General features: G+C 52.3%; 1 protein-coding gene across 3 annotated transcripts in view; it reads right to left on the minus strand.

The window, feature by feature from the left end:
• The window catches only part of SEPTIN9 (septin 9), a 134,297-nt gene that overhangs the window by 40,590 nt on the left and 67,799 nt on the right, over positions 1 to 25,908 (minus strand). For all 3 annotated transcript variants that reach the window (XM_050319166.1, XM_050319168.1, XM_050319167.1), the window contains one exon: positions 14,857 to 15,516. In XM_050319166.1, coding sequence (XP_050175123.1) covers positions 14,857 to 15,516 — 660 coding nt within the window. The remainder of the gene's footprint in view (positions 1 to 14,856; positions 15,517 to 25,908) is intronic.

Raw genomic sequence — 25,908 nt, forward strand, 5'->3', positions numbered from 1 at the left:
GGACAAGCGTTTGGCAGCCAGCAGGAAGGAACAGGAACGTGGGAATTCCTCCTACGACTTGGCAACAGACTCTTCCCCCAGCACGGGAGCCTTCTGGGGTCTGCTCAGCCTCTGCCAAGTTTAGAAAGCCCCTCATTAAAGCACTCAGTAATCTCACAGGACATCCTGTAGCTCAAGGAGGAGTTTAAATGAGGAGCTGGATGGATTCAAGGTGCCTAATTGTCAGAGAAATAGGAAAGGTGGGGTGGCAGACCTGGAGCTGTGATGTCCTGACCTGCTCTTTGGAGAAACACCATTCTACTGAATACAGAAGGTGTTTACAGCAAATCAGCTACTGAATCAGTCATGCTAAGCTGTAACGTGATGTCTGCCTGCCAGGGGCTCCATCACGACATGAAAGAAGCTGTGCTAGTATTTCCAAGCTCCTCCCCTCATACCCAGGAGGTATTAGAGGGACATCCTGCCTCTTCCTCCCTCACCCCAGCTGCTCCCATCATCCCACTCCCCATGACAGAGCACATTTTAGGGTTTGATGCTCTTTCAGCATCAGTGTAGTTGGGCAGTGCTGTGTTCAGAGACACAGAAGAGCCAAGACATACATCCTAAATGGTATTTGGGCACCTAATTCCAATTAGGTTGTAATGGTCCCTAAGAGACTGCAGAACAGAATCCGTATTTGAGAGATGCTTAGGGGCAGACCTGCACCACAATCATACCACGTGGGGAATGAAGCACTCAGCATGTGCACCCAGGTCCCCATCACCACAGCAGCCACAGAACTAACGCTGTAACAGCAGGTCATACTCTCCAGTCCAGTGGCAGGAGATGCTGCCATGAGATGTATTCAGAGCAACTCTCCTGAACCCAAACCTGCAGGACACCAAGGGTCCTTCCAGCCTTGTCTCCATCTCCTACACCCACATCGCAGCATGGCCAGCACAGAGTGGAGACCAAGCTGAGCCCCATCACCCCATGGAACCAGAACAGCCTTGTTGCCTCCCACACACCAACTCAGAGAAACCAGATCAGCCCCATCACCCCCCAACTGCTGCTCAGAGCCTCCTGCCCAGGCTGTGATCTGCAGATAAAGGCAGAAGCTTTGCTCTGTGACGCTCAGAGCCTCTTAAAGGTCACGGGACCCAGTGAGGTTTGAGGTTTTCAGTTCTGCAGGATACAGTTCTCATGTCTGACACCCTCTTGAAGCTGAGAGCAGAGAGTGCTGCTGACTTAAGCATGTCCCAGGTCCCCCCACAACCCCGGAAGTACTCTTGGGGATCTATCAAGCATCAGTCACATTTTTGGTCCTGAAAAAAAAAGCATTACTGAGGGCTCCAAGGCCTTGGATCCAGAGCTTGGGACCATTCAAACAAAGGCTGTGGTGCAGATTTATTTTTTAGGTGAAGAGCAATGAGGAAACCTTTTGAGGCAAAGGCTGGGTGTTGGATTCATCTTTAGGAAAAGGAGGCAGGTCCAGTGCAGACCCCCTCTATCTGATGGGGATGGATGTCCCTGCCCTTCCCATCCCAATCCATCCCCTTCCTTAGCAGTGCACACGACATCAGGGCAAGGCAGGACCTCAGAGTCTCACAGAGTCTTGTTAAAACTCAAACTGTCTATTCATTTCAGATTTAAGACGAGCTTTAAGAAAGATTTAAGACAAACTTTGCCCCTCTACAGACCTGTGGTCCAGCAAGGCGAGCGCTGCCCTCTGCCCTGCACAGAGCCTTTCAGTGAGCCCTTTCCAAACCTCTTCCCAAACTTTTCTGTGCCACTCCCACTGTTGCAGACCCAGGGCTCCCCATCCCTCCACAGGAACCGTGGGAAAGGTGGGAAAGGAGGGCACTTCCCGTGCAGGGATGCACTGGCCCGCAGTCCCATGGAGGGAAGGGCTGGGAGCGGGAGGCCGAGGATCAGCCAGCAAGAAGAATAAAAATAAATCAACCGTGCAGTGATTACACGGCGGCATCGCTCCTTCCTGCACACCCACATTTCCACCACAGCTGCTCAGCACAAGCTGAGGATGCTGAACTGTCTGAAGGGCTCCAGGACACTTCTGGGGAAGGATGTTTCCTTTTCCAATGAATTCCCCCTGTTCCCCCAGCCCATCCGAAGCCCTGGGGACCCGAGGATGCTGCGTGGGTATCTGCTTCACCAGCTGATGGGGTGAACAGGGTGAAAGCAGCCTTAACCCAGCACCATTTGGGACAGCAAAGCCTTTTTATGTACATCCCCTGCCCTCCGTTCTGTGTGACCACCTCCCTGGACCCTGCACAGTGTGGCAGCCACGTAGGCAAACGAGGAGGACTCCAAGTCAAATAACTGTAATTCTGCCCCCAAACAGCCCCAGTATCTTCCCCTCCAGTCCTGCAGTCCCCATGCAGCCTGGTGCAGCCCACCCCTCCTCTCCTGCCCCCAGTACCCTGCAATGGCAGCCCCAGGGCTGGCTCACACCCCCTCAGCTTCACCAGCCCCAGCCTGTAGTCTGAGAGCAGTGGGCACCACCGAGGGATTAGGGGGCTGCAGACACAGCTTTCAGCCAGCTGTGACTCCTTCTGGGATTCAAATCAGCCTCATCTTCCCCTCCCCCAAGTTTGCCGGTCAAAGCCTTCCCAGGAAAAGCGCCCCATGGAAAAACCTGGGGAAACAAACAGCTCAGCCAAATCCCGAGCCCCAAGGGCCACGCTTCACAGGGTTTAGGGGGGTTATGTGCCATGGGGAAAGGTGGGCATCAGCAACCTGACCTCCCCATGCCCAGACCTGCCTGCTGAGGATGGAACTTACCCCTCTGGATCCACGCTCCTGCAGAGCTGCCTGGGCTCCCACCATCCCACATGGAACAGCGCAGGAAAGGAAGGGGTCAGGGCGGAAAGCCTGGGAGGAGGGTGTTTGGAGCACAGCATAATGCTCCATTCATGGTGCACCCGCCCAAAGAGCACCCACATGCTCTGCTCCTGTTCCTGGAGACGGAACACGCCTCCCAGAGGGACTCAGGTCCCAGCATTGGTGTAATTTTTCCTCCATTAGGAGCAATTTTATGGTTTTCAGTGACTGTCGGAGGAAGTCAGGAGTGAGCTCAGAACAGCCCAAGCTCTGAACTGTACCCTGCTTGTTCTGCCCACAGCATTGCAGCCCCCATCTCATTCCTCCACTGCACCTGCAGACCCCCAGACACACGGCTCGGGTATTTTTTACATAACATTCTGAACAAAGCTACCTAAATCTCCACGCTCCAGCCAACAAACTGGGGTTTGGAGAAGTTTTCCACGACAGGGCAGTAACCCCCAGGCAGCTGAATTATATCTGAAGACGTGACATCCACCTGAGAGCTCCAGTGAGGACCACCCTGCCCGCAGGTCTGCTGCCCTCCCCTCTCACTGCCGGCCCTTCCCCAGGCTCCTGCACACACACACTCCCATTTCTCTTCCGCCCTTTTCCATCCATCCTGGACACACAGCCAGCTGCTATTCCCTGCCTGGCCAGGTAGATGGTGCTCAGCCAGCACCAAGTGGGAATTCATCAGAGCTGGAAGAATTAAGTTGCCTCTGATTAAGTCAGTAACTCAAAGTGTTTTTTGCTGACAGATGCAGAAAGTTTCTTCCAGCCCCAAACAAACCGGGACCAACTCAGATCCATCCATCCTAGACAATCACCCTTTACTTCAGGCTGGAAGGTGGTGGATAAACTGATAGAAACACTTCACCAGAACCACTGCTTTCCCAACTCCCATTTTCTGCTGTAAACTCACTCTGCTGACACTTTGCCCTGCACCTTCAACAAGTTCTCCTCACACAATTCCCACAAAACTAAAACACAGCAAAGCCCTGAGGAGCAGGAAACAATTTGCCTATTCCCCCCTCCCTGCTACAAAGTGGGGGGGATGAGAGACTGGGGGGGCCCCTCATCCTGCTGGAAACTGCCAGGCACAGACAGCAGTGGGGGGTGGGCTGAGCTTTCCATCCCATCACCCTGGGGTCACCCTCCTCTGCCGGGCCGGATGTAGGATGTCTAATATTTCTCCAGTTCTGTTTTAACACTCACACCATCTTGGGAGCAGGAAGCTTAAGCCATTTCCTGCAAGGCATTGCTCTGCCCTTCAAATATTTTCAGCCTCGGTGCAAGCTGTTTTAAAACCAAGCCTGGCAGCTGGAAGTGCAAAATCAGAGGAGGGGCTTGTCCAGGGAAAATTCAGTTTGTGAAACCTATCCAGGCCCCGCCGCCACAGAGCAGCAAAACAAATATTGCTGCAGACAATGAAAGAGAGCAATTAATTTTGCATGTCTTAAAAAATGAGAAGGAAAAGCAGAAACTCAAAACAATGTTCTCTGTGTCCCTCCCAGGGGACACAACACTGATCCCCAGCAGAAAGCCACAGCCATGTTGCCCCTTGTCTCTGCAGCCACGATTTGAAGCTTTCCCAGCTTTGCTCTTTCATTGGAGCCCAAGTCATGGCTTTGGTTTGCTCGCTCTTCAAACGACTGCCCTATATACAATCTGTCCCACACATGGGCTGAAATAACCCCAAAGAGACCCTTTCCACTCGTTCAAGTGGTGGAGAAGCCAAATGCTCTTTCCCTGAAGCTCCACAGATCAATTTTGGGCAGTGCCAGGGCAGAGCTGGAAACCCCACAGACCCTGGTCAGAGGAGCTCAGCCCCATCCTCACATCACCCTCGGCTAAGGGGGGAGACAGATGGATGGGCAGCCCAACCCCTGCTGCTGTCCCTGGCTGCTCCAGCCCACGCTGGTTTTCTCCTCCCAGCTCTTCTCCAGGTGACACACACACTTGTGACCTTATTACAGGGAAACAAAGCCATGCCCCAAGGCCCACGCAAAGGGCTCTGCTTCCCCAAGCTCCCACCCACAGAGCTGCTCCTTCCCAAGACTTTTCTGCCCAGGAACCAAAGCCACAAAGCAGAGAGGAAACCTCAGAGCTCCTCCAGGGCCCTGCAGGAACCCTTCACCTCCCAACCTCAGGGCGTGCACTCCTGGGCTGTAAATAAACTTTTATTTACTACACAAAGTAGGGCAAGGAGGACCATTTCCCTGAGGGATGGTGGGAGGAACATCAGTGTTATGGCAGGATCTCAGATTTTATCTGACTCCACAAAGCAATTCCTGGAGACCTCAGTAGGAGCCACGCAGGGCATGGCAACATCACTCCAGTGGCCACATCCCCTCTAAATCCTGATTGTCCCATCATTTCCAGGAATCTCTCTCAGGGGCACAGCTTTGCCCAGCCACTCAATGCCCAGGACTGCCAGGTTTGGAGAGAACTGGGCTGGAGCAAATTCACCTCCTGCATCCCACACAGCAACATGCAACCAAATTCCAACCTCTGCAGATGCACCAGGATGGATTTGCTGCTGCCCACCAGGACCACTCACGCCACTACATTATCAAGGTCTCGCCACATCTCAGAGCACTGAGCTGCCTAAAGCCAGAGCATCATCCTCAGTACTCAACTGCGTCCTCTTGTCTTCTTCAAGGCCACCAAAATGGGTGGACAGGGGATCTCAGGGGTGGTGTGACCCCAGGGAGGGCCTCAGCAGCCTGTGAACTCGGCCTCCCACTTCCACCCCATTTATCTGCCTGCTGGGATGCAGGAGGAAGCAAGTTCAGCCAGAGTTTGTCTAAACAATTATGTTTTATCAGAAAAGCTGCTCACATCTACTCCTTTTTCCCAGGACATATCTGGACAACTCCAAGGTAATCTCCATTCTCCATCCTATCTGCACCAGATGGAAGCAGGGGAAGAGGACATGAGGCAAAGAGCATCCAAACACCCCACCAGTGCCTGCTCTGCCTCCCTCAGTGCCAGCAGCCTCCAGTCAGGAGACAACATCCATCCCATATCTGCTCCCCGGGACACATCCAAAGTTTGCCTTCCAAATCCTCTTTTCCTCTCCAAACTATGGGTCTTTCAAATCTAGGGAAAGCAGGGCAGAGTGGAGAAGGCTTTGATACAAAAAGCATCTGATACCCTCCCTTTTCTCCTGGACAGATGAGGACCTCTCTGTTTGTAGAGTCACTGCAGTGACCTGGGCAGAGCAGCTTCCCTCACCCTGCACGATCCCACTGCACCTCTGTGACCAAGTCCAGCAATTTCCTTATCACCAGCTGAACCTGGATGAAGAAGGGACCCAACACAAGGACCAAAATCCAGGCATCTAGCCACGTTCACCAGCTCCCTGTTACAAAAGGAGAAAGTGGAGTGGGTACCGGGATTCCTCCAGGACAGTGTACAAGTGGACAGCAAAGGCAGGAACACAACCAGGCTCTCCTGCCATACAAATTTTTGCCAGCTTCTCAGCGTTTCTCTGGCTTTTGGTCCACGAACTTATTTCCACTAGAGATAGGAGTTGCCAGTGAATGCCCTCAGGGCATCTTACATGTGATGGAGCATGAGCTGCACATTTGCAGCTTCAGGGACAGTAACCAGGGACTCACTTCCATGAACCAGAGATGCAGAGGAGGGTTCAGATCACACAGCCACTGTGGTGCATCAGTAGAAAGCAGCACAGCCTCCCAGATCACAGCAAACAAAAATGAGTAAACATGCAGAGTAAACATAAAGTCCCATCCAGAATCAAAACACACAGGGGAAGAAAACACAGGCAGGGGCTCCAGCCCAACTGGGTAGGGCAATTCCTGTGATGTCCCTCCAGATCTACCTATCCCACATGAAATACACCCCAGGTGCACTCATGCTGGAGTTGAAAACAATTTAAGACTTGTGAGCTACCACACAGCTGTAACTGAGAAAGCTCCTTACAAGAGCTTATGTGTCATTAACTTTTATCACCGCCCTCTCCTCCTAGGAACCACATCCTTTTGGATTCCCATCTAATCTTCTTTCTCTGATCTTCCCAAACTGAGCTTTTTTTTGAAAGAAGGAAGGAATGTCTGTCCTAGTCCATGTGCAGCAAAAGGAGAGGAAAGGGGAGAAGGCAGAACCATCATAAAAAGTTAAAGTACTCTCAATAAGCATCAAAGACAGTCTGACCCAGGAACTTAAATAAATAATTGTCCATAGCGATAAAACAACATGACCCAAGGGGAGCAGGTTTGCTGGGGGGCTGTCAAGCACTGTTGATAACAAGGGGTCAGTGCCTGGCACAGTTCTGTTCTGCTGCAAGGTCCCTTTTCACCTCCATCTCTGATTCTGGAAATTATACAGGAGGGTCAAGTTTTTCTCACGCAAACGGAGACATCTCCAGCAAACCAGTCCCACAGGCTCTCTTTACATTCAGCAGAGAGAAATAAACCCTTTGAGGACACAGTTCACACCAGCTTGAGGCAGACATCCAGATGATTAGCTCAAGTGCAGACATCTCAGGCAAGACAGGGTGAATGCCACGCATGGATGAAGCCATGTGCAAGGGATCCACTGGGAGTATTCCCTGCAAAAGTCTTGCTCGTAGATGGACGAAGGCTGAATTCACAGAGAGACAAAAGGAGGTGCTCAGCTCCCACTAAATAATTTTGTACCCTTAGAAACATAAGTCAGGAACCACGCTAAAGCTGCACCACAGCAAGCCTCTGCAGAACTCAGAGAACACCCAGGGGCTGGTGGGACCACCCAGCTCAGATGAAACCTGGACACCATCTCAAGGGTTGAAAAGCTAAACATAAGTCCAAGGTTATGCTCATGTTTGCTAGGCCACCATCAACCTTTGAACTTCAAGGTGTTGTAAGCTGCTTTGTTTCAGCCATTCTTCATTCACATTGTACAAATTGCCTTCTCTATGCAAAAGCCAACCCACTGCTTCCTCACAGAAGAAACTGCAACACAAGCCAAGCAACCCAAAATCCTCACGCTGTCAACTCCTGGGCTGGCACAGTAACCTTAGATGGCTGTTCTAAAATTATTTGCTTTCCATAAATGCATAAACATCAGCAAAGTTTTGTTGTTTGCAAAATGTTTTGGACCAGACTCTTCGGTGCAGCTTTGGCTCTCAGTATGTCCAGTGCTATCTTCGTGCCAAAACAAACCAAAACCACTCAGGAGGGTGAAATATTGATGAGTGTGACCCTAAGGAAATCCAGGGAGCTTTTGTGCAGAGACCCATTCTGAAGAGCAATGAGAAAAGTAACCCAAATGTAACCAACCCAAAGGAAAGCAGCTCTCTCCCCACATCCCTCCTTTAAAACCTGTAACAGATGTCAGAAAAATTGGACCCAAAGAAGTCTGAGCACAGGCTGCAATCCAAGACCAGCTGCTTTTTCCATTTATAGCCACGTTCACTTCAGCTTCATCACGGCATCTTGGACAATGCAAAAGTGTCTCTGTGTCTGTTTGTTTGCTGGAGGAGTCAAGAACACAACTGGCTTGCTGTCAACTTATCTTTTTTGCTCACAACAATGTTTGATCTTCTCAAAACAAAGTTATCTCTCTATAATCTCAATTCAGTTCCTCTGACACAGTTTATGGAGCTGGCACTGCACCCAGCCTATGGTGTCCCTTCAACTGATGGCCAACAGAAACATCTCAGGCAGGGAGAGAGGTCTAGAAATAGCTTAAAAGAATCTGATTTCTTAATTACAGAAGGTTCATCACCATTGCCATCGCTTCCCTCCCCCGGCAGACAGCAGAGCAGTCACAAAATGAGCAGCCAGGCCTTACTGAGGGAGATCAAAGCAAACTCTTTGTTTTATCTTGGTCAAGATAACGGATTTTATTTGCCTTATCAGCCTCTGGGATGATTAACCTAAATGTGAGAAATCCTGGAGATGCCAAAGATGGGTGGGGAGCATGTTCCCCAGCACGACTGCCATGGGCTCCAGACATGCAAATACCACAAGATAAACAAAGAAACTCTTGGGTCTGGTTCCTACACAGCACCCTCAGCCAGGGCTGTATCTCCCGCCGCCTTTCAGCACCACTTAGACGAACACAAATCCCACAGCAGGCGGGAACACTCACCCCTGTTTCTCAGCCAGCAAAGGCACCTCTGCCCAGGGGCTGCCCTGGTTTGCTGGCACAGAGGGGCAAAGCCAGAGGGTCCAGAGGCTGCACTGGGCTCTCACCCCACCTTGAGCACAGACCCTGTGAGCCTGCAGACAGCCAGCACTGCAGATGCAATGCACTTGGTCACCTTCTGCCTGGAACAGGAGGCTTTGACCTCTGCAGAGACACGGTCACCTGCAGATATTGCTGCGAGGTTCAGGAGGTGATGACGTGGATTCCCCGACCTCACCCACAGACCCAACCCAGCTATGGCAGACACCTGCCAGGTCAGTAAGCCCATGGCCAGGATGACTCTGCAGCTCAGCAAAGAATCACAGACTGGTTTGGAAGGGACCTTATGGACCACCCAGTCCCACCCCCTGCCATGGGCAGGGACACCTTCCACTAGCCCAGGTTGCTCCAACCTGACCTTGGAACTTTCAGGGGCAGCCACAGCTTCTCTGTGCAACCTGTGCCAGGGCCTCATTGCCTGCACAGTGGAGAATTTCTTCTCAATATCCCATCTAACCCTGCCCTCTGGCAGTGGGAATCCATTCACCCTCTCCTGTCACTCCAGACCCTTGTCCACAGTCCCTCTCCAGCTTTCTTGGAGCTCCTTTAGGCACTGGAAAGGGCTCTCAGGTCTCCTCTGGGCTGAACACTCCCAGCTCTCTCAGCCTGGATCCAGAGCAGAAGTGCTCCAGCCCTTGGAGCATCTTTGTGGCTTCCTCTGGACCCGCTCCATATCCTTCTCATGTCGGGATCCCCAGGGCAGCATCCACAGCTTCACCCTCTCCTGGTCTTAAAACGATGCGTGGCAGGGAAGGGAAGTGGGAACCGTAATGTTTCCTATGGGAAACTGTTCCTTTGCATAATGAAGCTCCACTGGGGAGATCACTGCTTTTCTTTTGGGCCCTCAGGGACTTCCAACAAGGCAAACCAATTCTCCTGGCTGGCTGCACTGGAGCCTGGGGGCGGGCAGGCTCACTGCCCAGGGTGGAGCATCCATGTGGGACCATGACAGGATCCACATAAACCGTGCCCACACAAAGCAGGGGACGCGTGGATGCCAACGTGACCGGAGATGAACATAATGAGTTTGGGAACAACATTCCTGGGAAGCAAAGGTGTGCAGCACAAGTACCATCACAACCACATCACCTGGCCTCCTTCCTGGCATCATCAGTGCCCAGAATACACCCCAAAATGAGGGTGCTCCCTGCACAGCCAGGGACAGAGTACACAGTGGGAGGGGGGAGCAGGCAGAGCCCGGCCCGCCCTCTCCCCGTGCAGGCAGGAGGCCACGCACGTGCCGTCCTGGATCAGGCAGAGCCTCCTTGATGGGACATGATCATCTCCCCCACACATGCTCCCACTCCTTCCTTCCAAGTCACTGGCGCTGCAGGTCTGGATTTTTCCAGATTATCTCATTTTTGGCACCTGAGTTCAAAAACTGGGACTCCGCGTTCCCACTCAGCCCCTCCATTTGGCATCTCGGGCTGCAGGCACTTTCCCATTAAAAATAATAACAAGAACAAAAAAAGACTACCAGTAATCTAGCCCAAATCTGTCAGCTGGTTTTAAGGAAACATTTCCCTACAGCTTTAATCTCTTTGTACAGTTAAAGAGCAGTGCAGCTCTGGGAGCTGGAAATGGTGACTCACTGCATCTCCACTCAGCCCTGGGCTCTTCATCCCGGGAAGCTTCTCACTGTGTTCATAGCTGTCCAAATTCCTCTAACCCCAGCTCCAGCACAACAGATCCACACTCAGTGTCACCCTTGCAGGACAGTACAGAAGAAAAGTCATCCCAGGGTTTGTTGGGTGTCCATGTAGGATGGAGGCTCGAGGCTGGGGGGGGCTCTGGGCTGCATACCCCACCACAGTTTCCTAGCACAGAGCAACAGGCCTCTGGTTTACACAAGGATCTCAGTAGATATCAGTTTCTCTCTTTTTTTTTTTTTTAAAGTACTTTTTATTGCTTTAATTTTAGCTCAACTCTAAGGGAGTTCTTTCCATAAGGGTTCAAGCTGGAAAAAAAGAGTGTAACAGCTGAATTGCTTCATGATATCACCCTGCTTGTTCTGCAGCAAAAATAGGAAGGGGGGCCCTACTGCCTTTTCAGAGGCACCTGGCACCTCGTGTAGCTGTTCCAAAGTGCAGCATCAGGCAGTGATGGGACAAAGACTCCAACAAAGCTGAAAGCTCAGAGATGGTTCAGACTGTTCTGCACATCCCATGGCTATGGCAGAGGAAGGTCATGTCCCTGCTTTAATTGAACGTTCCTGTTATTCACTGTATCTGCCCTGATCTATCTATTCAAGCTCCAGAGCACCCACAAAGGACCACTGGGCAGAGGCAGGCAGCAGTGCTGGGGGGCAGAGCCTGCCTTGCTGGCTGTGTGCTGTCCTCAGGGCCTGGGCAACCACAGCAGCATGGGTGGAGATAAAAAGGATCACCAGACCAAAACAACTTTCACTTCTCATCTAGGATTTCCATCACCTGAGATGCCAGAACCGAGCCTTCACCTCAAACACAAACAGGTTCGATTGTGGGAGGAGCCGAGACAGACTGTTAAACCAAAAGGGAAAACATTAACCTTTCTGGGACCAACAGTGCCTTCCCCCCTGTCCAAACCCAACCAGCACCAGGCTGCAAGACATGAGGAGCAACAGAAGCCACACAACATCAGCATCAGTGACAGGGGGCACCAGTGGAAGGGGATGCTGGGGCAGGAGGATGTGGGAGGATAAGCCATGATAGACTAAACGTGGCTCTTCCTGAGGGTTTGCCTCTCCCTCATCCAGCTCACGAGGATCCCTCAAGATCTCCCCTTTATGAAGGGCTGGCAGATGTCTCTGGATGAAGTACTGCTGCTCCCACAATGATTCCCTGTTCTTCTCCTTCCAGGGAGGAACCAGCTCCTGCCACACTGGTGCAGGCACCACACGCCCTGCTCAGACCTGCCCTGCCAGCGCAGGAGAGGAACATCCTCATCTGTCAGCTCCATCCTGGGCCAGTGCCCGGGGACTGGGAGGGAACCACTGCCCACGGCAGGAGCTCTGCAGAGGTCACCACCACCCACAGGCAGTCGTATTTGGATATCAAGATCTGGTAAGTCCTACACACCAAAGGCAGCCTCCCACAGTGCCCGAGGCTGCAGGTTCAGAAACAGCCCTTCCCCTCACCTTGTTACGTCTCTTTTCAGTTGTTTGTGCCTCTTTCTGCCCTTGCCTACACCCACTGCACAGCCCAGCTCAGATTTCTCTGGACAACTCCAGCTACAGCAATCCACACCTCCTGGTCATCCCATCACCTTTCCTTGTCCCAGCTGGGAGCACCAGCCACCTCAGAGACACGAAGTCCAGCTTTGCCCAGGATGCTGGTGCAGTGGGACATCTCACTCTGATGGGTACCATGTCCCACCTCCCTGTCACCAGTGGCCCAACTCAACGTTACACCAGCAGAAGCGAAGCCAGTGCTCCCCTGGGAGTGCAGGAGAGCACAGTGACTCAGAGAGGGAGAACCGGGATGGGGAACAGTATTTCTTGCCCTCCTCCCACCTTGGGAACCACAGTTCCAGAGCAGGCTCAGCCCACACCAGCAGCCACACCTGCCTTAACGAAGTTCAGGGCTATAATTACTCCTTTCCTTTGTGGTTTGTTCTGAACTGCCAAGCTCTCTGTGACTGCTCTTCTCCTCCAGCCAGCCTCTTCCTGCACAACATGCTCTCCTGCATACCTTCAGCAGTGGGACAAGGGGTTAAGGGCAAGGCAGCTGAGCCTGACAGCTGGGGAAGGAAAGCCCCAGCACAGCAGTGAGGGCAGCTGGAGGCAGCTGCCTGCATCCCCTGCTCAGCTGTTTGCATGGTACAGCCACCAAGCAACAGGACTGAGGGGTGTCCAGTGCCACAGGAGCACCTCTTGGGTGACCCAAACCCTGGGACTTGCCATGTGTTGTCTCTGCTGCAGACATCAGAGAGCCAGCATTCTCACTTTGGGGGATGTGGTGGGGCCAGAGCTGCAGTGCAGCTGGTGAGCATTGGCAACAGGTCTGCACCCATCCATGGGACATCCAGAGGGTCCCTGTGCAGCCTCCCCAAATCTGTCTACGTGCTTACACCAGTGACAAGGAGAGATGCCATCCACCCACCCAGCATCACCTCAGGGTGGTGAATGGGAGGAGCACCCCAAAATGGGGTCCTGTGTGAGAGCAAACCCAGGCAACCTCAAGTGATGGCAGTGGAGGAGGTGGAGATGATAAGGAAGGGGACAATTGTTCTGGCAGTGACTCTGGTCTGGGGCTTCATGGTGACACAGAGGGAAAAGAAGACAGAGCTCTCACAACCCCTATAACTTTCGTCTCCTGGCTCTTCATGGCAGCGGAGTTGACACTAGATGATCTCTAAGGTCCCTGCCAAGCCAAACCATTCTGTGATTCTGTGACTTTTGGAGACATTTGGACTGAAAGCCCTTTTGTACCAGCACCAAGGCTGGCTCATGCTGTGAGGCAGACTCCAGACAGCTGGGCTCATGGGTAACACTCATCCCAGCAGCTGTTCTCCCTCTCCCCCTGCCCAGGGCAGCTGGAAGATTCACCAGCTTTAGATGGTCTTCTGCTCTTAAAGTGCCCAATCATCCTCAGTTCACAGCCTGGGAAGCTCAGAACAGGCCAGATCCATTAGGACAAGGCTGAGCACCCACCCATGGGAGAAGATGGACCTCCTGGGCACCACAAACCTGGCAGCTGGGGACAAAAAAGGGAGGCTCAGCCAAACCCTGTCCTGGGGCTGGGGTTTAGAGCCCAGCCACGCCCAGCTGGAGATGGACTAACCTGTAACCTGCTGGAGATGTTGACGCACCCTTTAAAACCCAGCTCAGAAAAAGCCACGCCTAAGCCACACACAGTGAGAGAAACCCACTTGAGTCCTGTGGGTTTGGTATCAGCTCCGCTGCTGACTCCTGATTTGATTTCAGACCATGCACACACCAAAACTTGGCCTCTCCACAGATCCTGTACTGCCCTCTGACTGCAGGGCTGCACCCAGGGAGAAGGGATGGAGCAGGACAGGGGACCATCCCATGGTGGGGTGAGATAAGGGCACATGGTCCAGCTCTGGGGCCAGGCACAGACCGCCCAGGTCCTGGGAGGGGCCACATCATCCCACAGCCCCTGGGGAAATGCACAGGGTGGGGAGGGGAGGTGGTGCCTTGCACCCCTCACAGGAGAGAGCTCGTGGGTGATGGATAATGGAAAAATAATTAACAGGTCAGAAGAGTTAAAAAACAACTCCAAAACATTCGGGAGAATAAATGACAGCTGGCGGGGGAGGGAAGATGGCTTTAATAAGGGATTAATTGAAAACAAGATAGAGCTAATATAAGCCAGGGCTCCAGTTTAACAGTGGCTCTGGTCCATGATGTTATTAGACTTTGGCTCCAAGGTCAATAAAACCCTGACTCCTGCTAATGAAGAGGCGGTTTCTGCCCCACAACCATAAGCAACAACAGTAAACAACCAGCTATCCCAACAACGCTGCCACAGCCCCCGCCCCTCCTGCACCCCAGAGCCTTTCCAGGATGCTGTGCGGGTGGGTGGGTCTGCACACAGGGCCTGAGCTGGCAGAACTGTCTTCTTCTGCAAGCACACGAGCTTTCAGCATTTTCTCTTCTCTTTCCTCATAGGCTGGATAGCATTTCTTATTCAAACTGACAGCTCTTTCAGCCAGGATAAACCCCAGGGTAACAGCCATGCATGTAGACACATCAGAGCACAGATCCAAGAGCAGCCTCGAAAGGCGTCACCACCAGAGCTGAGGGAGCAGCACACAGTGCTTGGCACCTCTGCATGGGGACCTGAGGCAGGCACCAGCCAGGGTCTCACCCCAGCAGCCACCCAGAGCTCTACTCACCTTCTTCTCTCTTTGGTGGGCTCTCCATCAGCACCGGCTGCGGTTTTGGCTCTGCCTGGGGAGGCTGGGTGGGCAGGGGAGGCTCCGAGCTCTCCACCTGCCGTGCTGGTGGGGCTGAGACCTCAGCAGCCTTTGCTACCTGGATTTCCACGCGCTTGGTGGCCGTGTCAGGCACGGGAGCGCTGGCTGCCTCAGCTCTTCGCTGCGGCATCTCCGGGATCTTGGATGCCGGCGCCTCCACCCTCCGGAGACCCGGCTCCTGGGGCTTGCCGAGGGTGATCTCAGTCCTCCTTGGGGTGGGCTCGGGGGGTTTGTGACCCAGCACATCTGCTCGTTTGAGGCCAAACCTTGACAACCCTGAGGTGGAGTTCTCCACCTGCTTGGATGAGATGTCAATGGAGATTTCTGTTCTTCTGGACACTGGCTCGGGCAGTTTGGGTCCAGAGAGCTCCACCCTCCTCAGAGGGGGCTTGGGTGATCTTTGGACTGTGGGTTCTGCATGTCGGGCGGATGGCTCCGAATTCCTGGCGCCGAGTTCCTGAAACTTCTGCGTGGAGCTGGACACGGTGGACCTGAGGAGGGTGTTCGGGGCCCGTCTTTGTGGAGTGGAGGAATTCGAAGACTGATCTACCTCCTCGACCTCAAAAGATCTTTTCAGAGCTGAAAAACATGAAAGGGAGTTCAGAATTTAGTTACCATCCACCTGAGCACCTCCAGAGATGCTTACAGACACTGTGCAAGTCTTATAACTCCACTTCTGTTCCTTCATCTAAGGGTTCACAATACATTTAAGCTGTTGGGTACTGAGTGCCACACTCTGCCTCTCCAGACAAGTTACAAACCCAGTAACAACACTGGAACCAGAGCCAGGAAATTCAACCCCAGAGCAGAAAGCATCCCCACACTCCCCTCCATCCCACTCACGCCCCACAAATGCTCAGAGGGGAGCAGAGTGTCCCATTATAGTGTGGCAGAGCTGAGCAGAGCACTGGATTTGGGGGCAGCCAGAAATCCAGCTCTCAGTGCCTCCCTTTCCTTCTCACATCCAAAAGATGCACAGGTAAACACAGACTTCCCACTGCCAGCAAAATCCAAGCTGGGACCAGGAAAACAATCCCAGAAGAACATCAAATGCATATAAATGCAGCAAGAAAACCAAAGGTGGCAGCCACAGAAGCTCATATCCCTAAAATCAAACCTAGAGACTACATGAGCCAAAGACTGAAGTGCTTTGAGTACATGGATGTGATATCCCAATACAAGGGGTCAACTGGGCCCATCAGACCCCTGCTCCACACAGGACCCAACCAGATGGAAACAAAAGGCTGAACTCCACAGGAAGGGAGGGAATGCAGAGAACCACTGCTGGACCTCCATCCAAACACCACAGGCTGCAAGTACCCCCTGTGCCCCACAGCACCCAGGCAGGCACAGGATCAGGGCAGGATGAGGCACAGCCCTGGGGTCCCAAAGGAGCCTCCATGAGGTGAGGCTGAGCCAGTGTGCTGACAGCCTTGGCATGATAACAGGCACATTGCTAATGACCAGCATAAGCATTGTTAACAAGTCCACTCATGCTCTACGTCAAAAGGAGAGTAACAGTGAGATTTAGCCTCTAAAAACCTGGCCTTGAGATGCCCCAGGACGCCACAATCTGGGGGAGAGACTGGAGCACAGCCTTCCCTCATCCCAATGTCCACCCATCCCTGGGGTGGAGCTGGAGCAGAGCCACCACGCAGGAAGCATCTCTGCTCTGACCCTCCCTGAGGCAGGGCCTGGGGACGTGGGTACCCTCCATCCCTCGGACACATCCGTTCTCTGGAGAGGAGCCATCTGTCCCAGCTGGGACCAGCCAGCAGGACGAGGGGGGACATCACCCCAGCTCTGCTCTGTGAGCACAGCTGCTGACACCAGGCAGATACAGCCACCCCTGTCCTGGCAGCAGGGGCTGGGGACAGCCATGGTCACATCCCCTGGCAGCAGCACAGGGAGTCCCAAAGGAGATGGTGTCAGATGAGCCACACAACGAGGGGGCTCACAGGGGTTACAGTGCGAGGATACAGCTTTGGGCTGCTTTCCCTTTCTTATGGGAAACCAAAAACCGCTCAGTACGAATGTCAGGCTGCAAAACCAGCCTGGATGGGCACTGCAGAGCCCGGGACTGAGAGCCCCAGACAAAGAGCCTCCTCAGGGTGCTGTGTGTTAGTGACCCAGCAAAAGCCTCTCTGTGCTCAGGGACAGACATGGGCAGGCACACACACACACACCGTGTCCCCTGTTGTGGTTCAGACCCTGGCAAGGGAACTGCTGGGAAGCAATAGGTGTCTGGAATGGGGGTCCCAGCTGGCATGGACAGGGAGGGATGCACAGAGTGATTTAACCTCAGTGTTAACCTGATGGCAACAGCATCACTGCTGCTTTATGGCTACGGAGAGAGGAAAGCACAAAGCACAACACACGTCTTCCACCATCTAAAGCCCAGGAAGGGTCCCATGAAGGGCACCATAAAATGGTCTATCCTGCATCTCAGAAATATTCACACATGGGTGGAAGGAGGGAGGGAGGCAGTGAAGAAAACTAAAGATGCTTTTTCTCCAATTTATCTGCTCTGTTTTTCGACTTCCACAGAGCTCTCCCAGCCATGTCACCACCCGCTTGCAGAGGTGAGATGCTCTCTGCAGCAGTCCCTGCCCTGCTGTCAGTGCTTGGTACAGCTTGTTCTTTGCAGGTCTGTGTCCAAGTCTCAGTTCTCAGCACCCCCAGAATAATTAATCCAAAAAAGGTCACACATTTCAGAGCTTTTTCAATGTGTTTAAACTCTCAGGTCTCCAACACTGAGCTGGAGCTTTGGCTCTCCAACACAGGCTTTGCTATAGTTTGCCTTCTCCATCACACACTTAATCCAGAAACTAACATTTTAGCTATTTTTTTTCCCCAAAAATCCCAAGTTTAAAACAATGCACCGGCCAAGCCCAGTTTGCATTCTGCAGGAAAACAAAGAGAGCGGAAGGGACGACCCGACGGGGAGCCTTTCCCAGCCTTGAGCAAAGCTGGGTGGGCAAGAGCAGCAGAGGACATGGCCCAGCCAGGGGCTGCCAGCTCTCTGACAGATGGGATCACAGTTCTGTCCATGTCAGGCTCTAAAAACTGCTCACAATTCCTCCAGCCAGCCAGCTCAGTCTCCATCTACTCCTTTCAACAAGCAGCCCAATAACCTCCTGACAGATGTGTCCTGAGCAACAGTTTGAGAGTAAATGCTCTCAAGGAACTCGACAGCAAAAGAAACACTGGCAAGCACTTTTCCTTAATGGACATTGCCTCGGAGATCCCTCAGTACCAAGTGGTTTAGGGATTTCTTTTTGACCCAATAATGATCTTTGGATACAAACAGCCCTGCTGACTTCCAGGGTTCATTTCATGAACCATGTCCACCATCTCCACTTCTCTGAGCTCCACTGCCACTTCCTAAACAAATGGCAGGTCACTCAATGGCAATACTGACCCATGTGGCCCTTTCTTTTGTCTTCAAACCCCTCAAACTGCCCCAAGCCCATGGTAAACCTGCCCAATGTCACAGTGTGGTCTTTCTGGAGCACAGCCAGCCCTTTCCCTTATCGAAGGGCTGGACTGAATAAAACACCCAAAAATGGCTTTTTTCCAGGTCTTTCTGGGCCCTGTTGCAGAAAAGAGAAAAAGGTCAAAGCCTAGACACAAAGGGGTTCAAAAAGCCTAAGGGAGAGCTGCAAAACCATGATTACAGCTGCAGGAGACCTGAGCCATCCAGATAACACCTCCCATGGCAGCACTGCAGTCCCAATGGGCAATAAGGGGGTACTGAAGGGCTGGGAAAGGAACTGCCACCCCAAGAAGGGTTAGAAACGGCTCAGCAGTTTCTGACAACATAATCATGAAGACTCCCAGGTCCCAGTGGCATTCCCTCCCCAGGACTGTCACTGACTTGCCTGGGGACAACCTGAGAGCTTTCCCACCCTTGGCTCTCTTTAGGGTATCCATCTCATGCCTCTGGTTACACAAGGATTTCAGTGCCCAGCTTGTCCTGCTGGCACATTTGGCCACTGCCCTGAACTGAGTGTGGTCTGGAGAAGGTCCAACACCCCAGGCACAAAAAAGGAAAAGGACTGAGAGCAACAGGGTTTGTGTTTCCACCTGTGAGACAGAGCCCCACTGCCATAAACATGATCCTCAGGAATGTCACCTTCAGCAACAGTGGGAGGGACCAAGCATGGCTGTAGCTCCCATGCTCTGCATCACCTCTCTCCTCCTTGCAAGAGAAGAGGGATGGACCTCAGGAAGCAAAACAACTCTCAAAAAGAGAGAAAAAACTTATAAATAACCCGTCCTGCCCAGAGCCAGGAAAGGAAAGTAAACAGCCTCTGCTCCAGATGACCCTCCTCCCGGACTTCCTGCAGGAAGCCCACATTCCTCACAACAGGAGCTGAAGGCAAGGCAGTGCTGAGGGTCCCTCACCTCATTCCCACCCCTGTGGTGATGGGGCTCACACCAGCAGTCATGACTCAGGTTCCAGGTCCCTGTGGGTCCCTATATCCCTGACAGCCTGGGCCAAGCTGTCCCTGCCCCAAGCAGGGTCCGGGCTGGCCACGCTGGAGGGTTATCCCCACTATCATATTTTCCAGGGGATTTTTGGTGCTAGCAGGGCTTCCCCAGCCCCACCAGCAGCATCTGATCTGCTGGTTCGTGTCAGAGGCAGCTGGCAGGGAAAGCAGTGGAGGTGACGAGTATCACCCTTCCTTCTCTTCCTCTGGAAGTGCGTGCCCACGGGGCCCAGAACAGCACAACCATCGGCACACACTTCCTTTTAACTGATTCCAGACCAACTCTGGTATCTCTGACTCATTGTTGAAGGCAGTGGCTCCCCTCACACAGCAGAGAAAGCCCAAAATCCCCTAAAATGAGATTTTCAAGAGATTCTTACCAGGTGCAACGTCTGCCACTGCCAGCCTCTGCCCACCACCCTCATGTCTGGGCTGGGTTCTGCTCACTGTGGTGTCCCTTTCAGGACCAGACCTTGCAAACCTCTCAAGTCCTGAAGTTGTGCTCAGCACTGTGCAGCCATGGCCCTGCTCTGCAGGGCCAGCTCTAAAAATACCACTGTTAATCCTGTTGGGTGAGGGAGGCGCTGGCTCTGCTGGCTGTGCACAACGGCACCTGCTCCCAAAATCCCCCAGTCTTGACCCAAACATGGTCCAGACAGGCACTTTGGGGCAAGAAATGTGTGCCTTCATCCCTGGCTCAAACACTCCCCCAGCAAGCACAGGGCCTGAGAACGACCAAAACATTTGTTTCTCTTTCATGCAGCAGTGCTGGGGATGGCTGCACAGTGTGGTCACTGTGTCCTCCCGGTCACCCCATGGCCAGGCACCAGCAGGTCACACGCCATCAGTTAAAAACGCTCTTTAGGGATCTTGTAAATTGGGATGAGAGGGCAGAGGTCTGGTTCAAATCCCAGTAGCTCATACTACAGTCGAGATCCTTCCAGCGAAGTCACAAGCAAGGGCTGTGGCTGGGGACTCCCATTTACACGCTGCTCTCCCAGAAGGTGAGTCCCTCCTTGGGGGTCCTGGCCAAGCCAAGGTTGCCCATGAAGGGCTCTGGCTTTTGCCCAAGGGCTCCACATCTCCTGGTGGCCATCACTGGAGTACACAGCATGCTGCCACCACGGCTCATCCCGCTCTGCAGCCTGGCTCTGGGTACCCTAGGGGAGTCAATGAGGAAACATCTGGAACATCTGCTCCTTCTTTCTTTCCTTTTTTTAAACAGAATATCCCAGTAACAGTGCAGGGGATGCTTTATACAAGGAAACCTCTATGCACAGAGCTCAGGAGGAGACCAAAATAAACAACAAGAGATGCTGACTCCTCCGGGACCTGCTTCCCAACTGGAGCCTCCGGCTCTGCCGCAGCCGCAGCGCCCAACTGCTTCCCATTAAACATCCTCTGCCCCTCACGTGGTCTCTGTAACCCAGGGGTTACATTTGCTTGCTTGCTTAAGCACGGAAAGCTCTCCTTGGGTTTTCTGACACATAAGAGCCTTATGGGACGGGGGCAGGCGGGTGCCCCGTTATTTCCCACAGTACAATGGCACCGTTTGAGAGCGCGGACTTTCCCTAAACCGCTACCAGATGGTCACCTCCTGTTCCCGGGGAGGAAAGGGGGGAGGCTGCAGAGCTCATCTTTCAAGGAACCCTTGGAAACCCAACGCAGCATTAACTGCTCACGGCCCTGAAAGCTTCCCAGCCCCCTGTCACCAGGCAGCAGGATGCTGGTGGAGGTTTGCTGGCCCCAGCTGAGTGCAAAGGGTGTGTCTGCCCACATCACCACGGGGACACCTGGGTTTGGATCATCCAAACCTGCCATCCACGATGCTGCTGAATAGCTGCCACCACCCATAACAGAGATGAATGCATTTGAGTGAACTAAGTGCTCAGTTACAGGGACATGTAGGGTGTTCTTCATATACCCATAGAGCATATCCACTGTGTATTAAACCTGAAGGTCCCACAGCAGAAGGGGAAGGGAGCTGCACCCCTTCAGAGAAGGATATCTCTACCCCATTCTCTACAAGAAGGGGCTCCCAACTCCACCAAGCCCCTCAGTAGGATCAAAACCCCAGGGCTGAGATGGGAAATCACTGGCAGTGCAGGTGGCAAGTGATGCTACACATGTTGGTGGGATTTTGTGAGTACACTGACAACTTCATAACAGCCCAAGAAACTCGCATCCCCCTCTTACATCCGGAGAAATGAAGGAAGGAAACATTAAAAGCACCTTTCCTGAGGTTTCTGGTCATTCAGTATTAAAGACAAGTCGGGGCTGCTGGATCCTCTCCCTGTGCTGCTGCCAGGAGGCTTCACACCTTTCTTTTACCAATAAACCAACCCTGCTGCAATGCATACAAACAAACACATAATATATATAACGTTTATATAAATATATATATAATATATATATTATATATTTGTATATATATTTATCTAAAATATAAATAACAACAATCTGCTGTTGTAGCATGACTTTCATGCTATGCTGGGTCAGTTTATGAATGGTTTATGCACAAATAAATCCTTTTTCTGACTTCACAGACAGCATCCAAAAGAAATTGCAAGAGACTGCGTGGTCTGACATGAACCACACGTGGAAGACAACACAGGCAACGTGCTGTCAGTATTCAGGGCCTTCCTGAACTGTGCAAACAGAACCAAGAGGTGAGTTAGAGCAGAAGTTTGGGAATAAATGCAAGTTCAGGGCTCTGACATCAAACCAAAGCTTTTCAAGCAGCATTTCTTCACTCACAGTAAGCTATAAAACAGCCCAAGGCCGATGCAGCAAACCTCTCATCTCCCAGAAATGAACATGCGAAAGCAAAGTCAGGACTAAGAATAGAAAAAATAAAATCCACACTCAGATTAATTCAAAATCCCAGCTTTCCAGTCCCTATAATGCTGTTCTCAAAAGATTTTAGCTTGATTCTCTATTACACTTTGGTTTATATAACCATTAGCCCTCAGCAAAATGCTTCCAGATCAAACCAGTATATTTTACATCCCTTATATTCATTTCATACTTGTACAGAAAATTACATAAAACACAGGGTATCCAGCCCAGCAGATTGCATTACTGGCTCTGCCACAGTAGAGTGTCTGTGCTCCAGTTTCCTTTCATAAGGGGAGGAGGAAAGGAGACAAATAAATCTCTTCTGTGTCTCCCAAGGGACTGCTGATTTGGTTTGGTTCACTCATATTTCTAAAACGCTGTAAAATGATTACCCAGAGAAAAAAGTACGATACAGATGGTCTTGCAGACCCCAGACTGCTGTGTGCTGGTGCCACAGATGCCACCCTCCCTGAGTCATGACTGCCAGCACCCACACAGGGGACATGGAGAGCGACTCAGGTGAGGGACCAGGCTCATGGAGAGTGACTCAGGTGTGCCACCAGCCTTGGTGTAGGGACTGGGTGATTAAATCATTTCAGTCTCCACTTGAGAAGATGCTTTGATGGATGGTGTTGCAACATGTTGGTTAAAAAGTTACAGAAAAGGGTAAATTAGGAAGAGAGGCTAAGGAAGGGACCCAGAAGCCGTTCAGCCCCTCAGCACTGCCCACACTGCCCTCTCTCCACTGATTGGTGGTGTCACTGCAGCCAGCTCTGATGACTCTGTTGGAAGGGACACCCAGCACTGCAATAAGAGCAGTTGTCCAAATGTCCTGAAGGCTGGCAGAGAGCAGAACCCTCCTCCTTTCTCCTCCCTGGTAAACTAAACATGCTTTGCAAAAAAAATAAAATCCATCCTTTTTACATTTCCCCATATTTGCACTTCCAAAGAAGAAGATGAAAGACAGACTGAAGTCCCAAGCCCAGTCCTCACCATTCTCCTTGCCTCCCAAACCAGTCCATGTAGACCAGTGCCAATGCCCTCACCTTTGCCACAGCTCCCAGGGCTGGGACATGCTGGAGGGCACCCAACTCAGCAGGAGCGAGGGGCTGCACAGTTTTGTGATGTTTACTCAAAGTGCCACCTCTCCTGCCAGGAGAGCAGCACAGAATGATGTGGTCACACTATCCCCTGCCCTGCAACCCACGGGAGGCTGCCTGACACCAGCAGTGCCTACACCCAGGCAACAGGTTGGCACCCTGTTAACCCAAATTGCCCTAACTTGGATGCTGGCAACAGGGTACCACTGCAGCACTGGAAGGATGCAGGGGGACACTCCTCCCATGGAAGGGGAAACCAGCCAAGAGCCAGCTTGGATGGACACCACACATGGGCCACCACTCTGGATGTGTCCCCAGGAGACCCAAGGGCTGAGCTCCATCCAGCAACCTCAGAGAAGCAATCAGGGTAAAAGCCTGAGTCACAGCCATCAGGAGATGAAAGCTTTTCAGAATAAATTGAAGGCAGCAACAAACCCCTTCTTGGCCAATGGATCCTCCTTACCAGCATTATTTGAGGCAGGGGAGGAAGTCAGAAGGGCTCTCCTACACCCAGGAGGGCCCTCCCAGCAGCAGCAGGGCAGGTGGGTGCAAACTGCTGATGCCTCCAACAGAGGAGTGCCAGAACCAAATTACACCCTTGAGGTGTGAAATGAGAAGTGTTTAGGACACAACTTTATCCTCATGCTGAAGGGGACAGCTCACCCCATCCCACAAAGAGCTGCCCTGATGGACCCCGACCCCCACCAAACAGGCACAGCCCCATCAGGAGCTGGACTCAGACCCATCAACTCATTTTACAGGCTTGAAACAAGATTAACCAGGGTTTAGGATCACTTGGCTTGTTGCCTCCACATCCCATCTCAAAAGACCAGGAAGGTGCCAGAGCTCACTGCAGCAGGAGGAGGCTGGGAGGTTGGCAGGGCTGTGCAATGGTCCTGCAGAAAGATGCTGCCTTAAATATCAAAGTCAGAACCATGAATATCTGGAGTGATTATGGGCTCTGAAGTCTCCATTACTGTGTTTGAATTTATGACCAGTCTCAGTCCGGGCTTTTGTGGCTGCTGTCTGGGTTCTGGCTCCTGGGAAAGGCTGAGTAGTTCCCTGCAAGGAAGGGCAGCAAACCAGAACTTAAACCAGCACCCTGTGGGAGGCCACAGGACACCCAGAGGTGCCAGGACCCTCATTTAGCCTCAGGGTTGCCTGCATGTATTGGCCAAGAGACAAAGCCATGGTCACTCAAATCTATCAGGCATGACCCACTGTGTTATAGAGGTGCTTCCTACTCGCTTCACTGCCCTAAACCACCAAGAGGCAATCAGCAAAGAATAAAGCATTTTAGGTGAGTCCCCTACTAAGGGAAAGATGCCACCAGGTCCCAGAGACTGGTGAGTACAGAATAAGCCAGAGTGGTGTACATGCTCCAAGCCTTGACTCACCTCCAAACACCAGCACTGCACTTGCACAACCGAAGTGGCTGCCTTGCATCCAGTTTTAAGTCTCATCCTCTCTCACCCTCTCTCCCTTCCCACCCAGACACTTCTGAAAGGTTTCTTTATGACTAGCACAATGAGCTCACTTTGCCCAAGACTGATCCCCAATGGAAAGCAAGAGCTCACCTGTACCAGCCAACACTGGCAGCCCTCCATGCTGTGGCAGAGCCAAGGACACTGCTCTGTGCCGCAGTGCTTGTCCCCAAGGACACACAGCCCAGCCCTCCTCGTGTGAGAAGACCATAAACAGCAGTAGAATAATTCTGCATCCTAACCAGGGCCAGAGGCTATCCCCAGAGCCCAGCCCATGTGGACAGAGAGATCCACATCCTGTTCTTCCCTGTCCCACTCTCTCCCACCCTTTTTATTCCCAATGAATTAATTATACATAGGGAAAAACCCAACCCACAACAGCAGGTCTTCACTGTAACCAGGCAGATGTGGGTTTTTGACTCTTGCTTGAAGGCCAGTTCTGCAGGGGAAGATACAACAAATCCTCCCTTCCCACAAGCACCTTCCCTCAGCTCCTTCCTCTCCTATCATGTGGTGATTTGGCAGAAAACTTCCATGCATTCTATCTTTTGTCTCAGATTGAAAAATGTAGGTAAGAAGAACAGAAAAAAGAAAGAAAACCCTCTGAAGTGGCTGTAAAGTTTGACTTTGAGGATATCAGAGGTGACTCTGCTGTCTCAGAGCAGCAGCTACATCAATCAGTGGCTCTTCCTCTGCCCACCACTGGAGTGGTGACGAAGAGCTCCAGGAGAGACTAGTTTCAGTATGACTGTTTGGGGACAGCCCAGGAAACCCAACAATTGACATTCAGGGGCTTTGCTTCACTCCTGGAGCCTGAGATGATCCAAGATGTAATCGGAAAGATCTTTCTGCGTTTCCTTTTCCAGGCATTGAACCTCGGGCACACGTGGGACCGTTAGTCACACACCCGGCCTCCCAGCCCGTTCCCGTGCGTGCGAGCCCAGGGCAGCGCTCACCCTGCAGATCTCCAGGAGGGACTCACCCAAGTGAGATGCTTACACAAACACGAGGCACATCCCATCTCCAGGGCTTTCCACTGCACTGAATTCGAGCCAC

The sequence above is a fragment of the Myiozetetes cayanensis genome, unplaced genomic scaffold (genome assembly GCF_022539395.1).
Source record: "Myiozetetes cayanensis isolate MyiCay16 unplaced genomic scaffold, myiCay2020 scf22, whole genome shotgun sequence".
In the NCBI taxonomy this organism is placed as follows: Eukaryota; Metazoa; Chordata; class Aves; order Passeriformes; family Tyrannidae; genus Myiozetetes; species Myiozetetes cayanensis.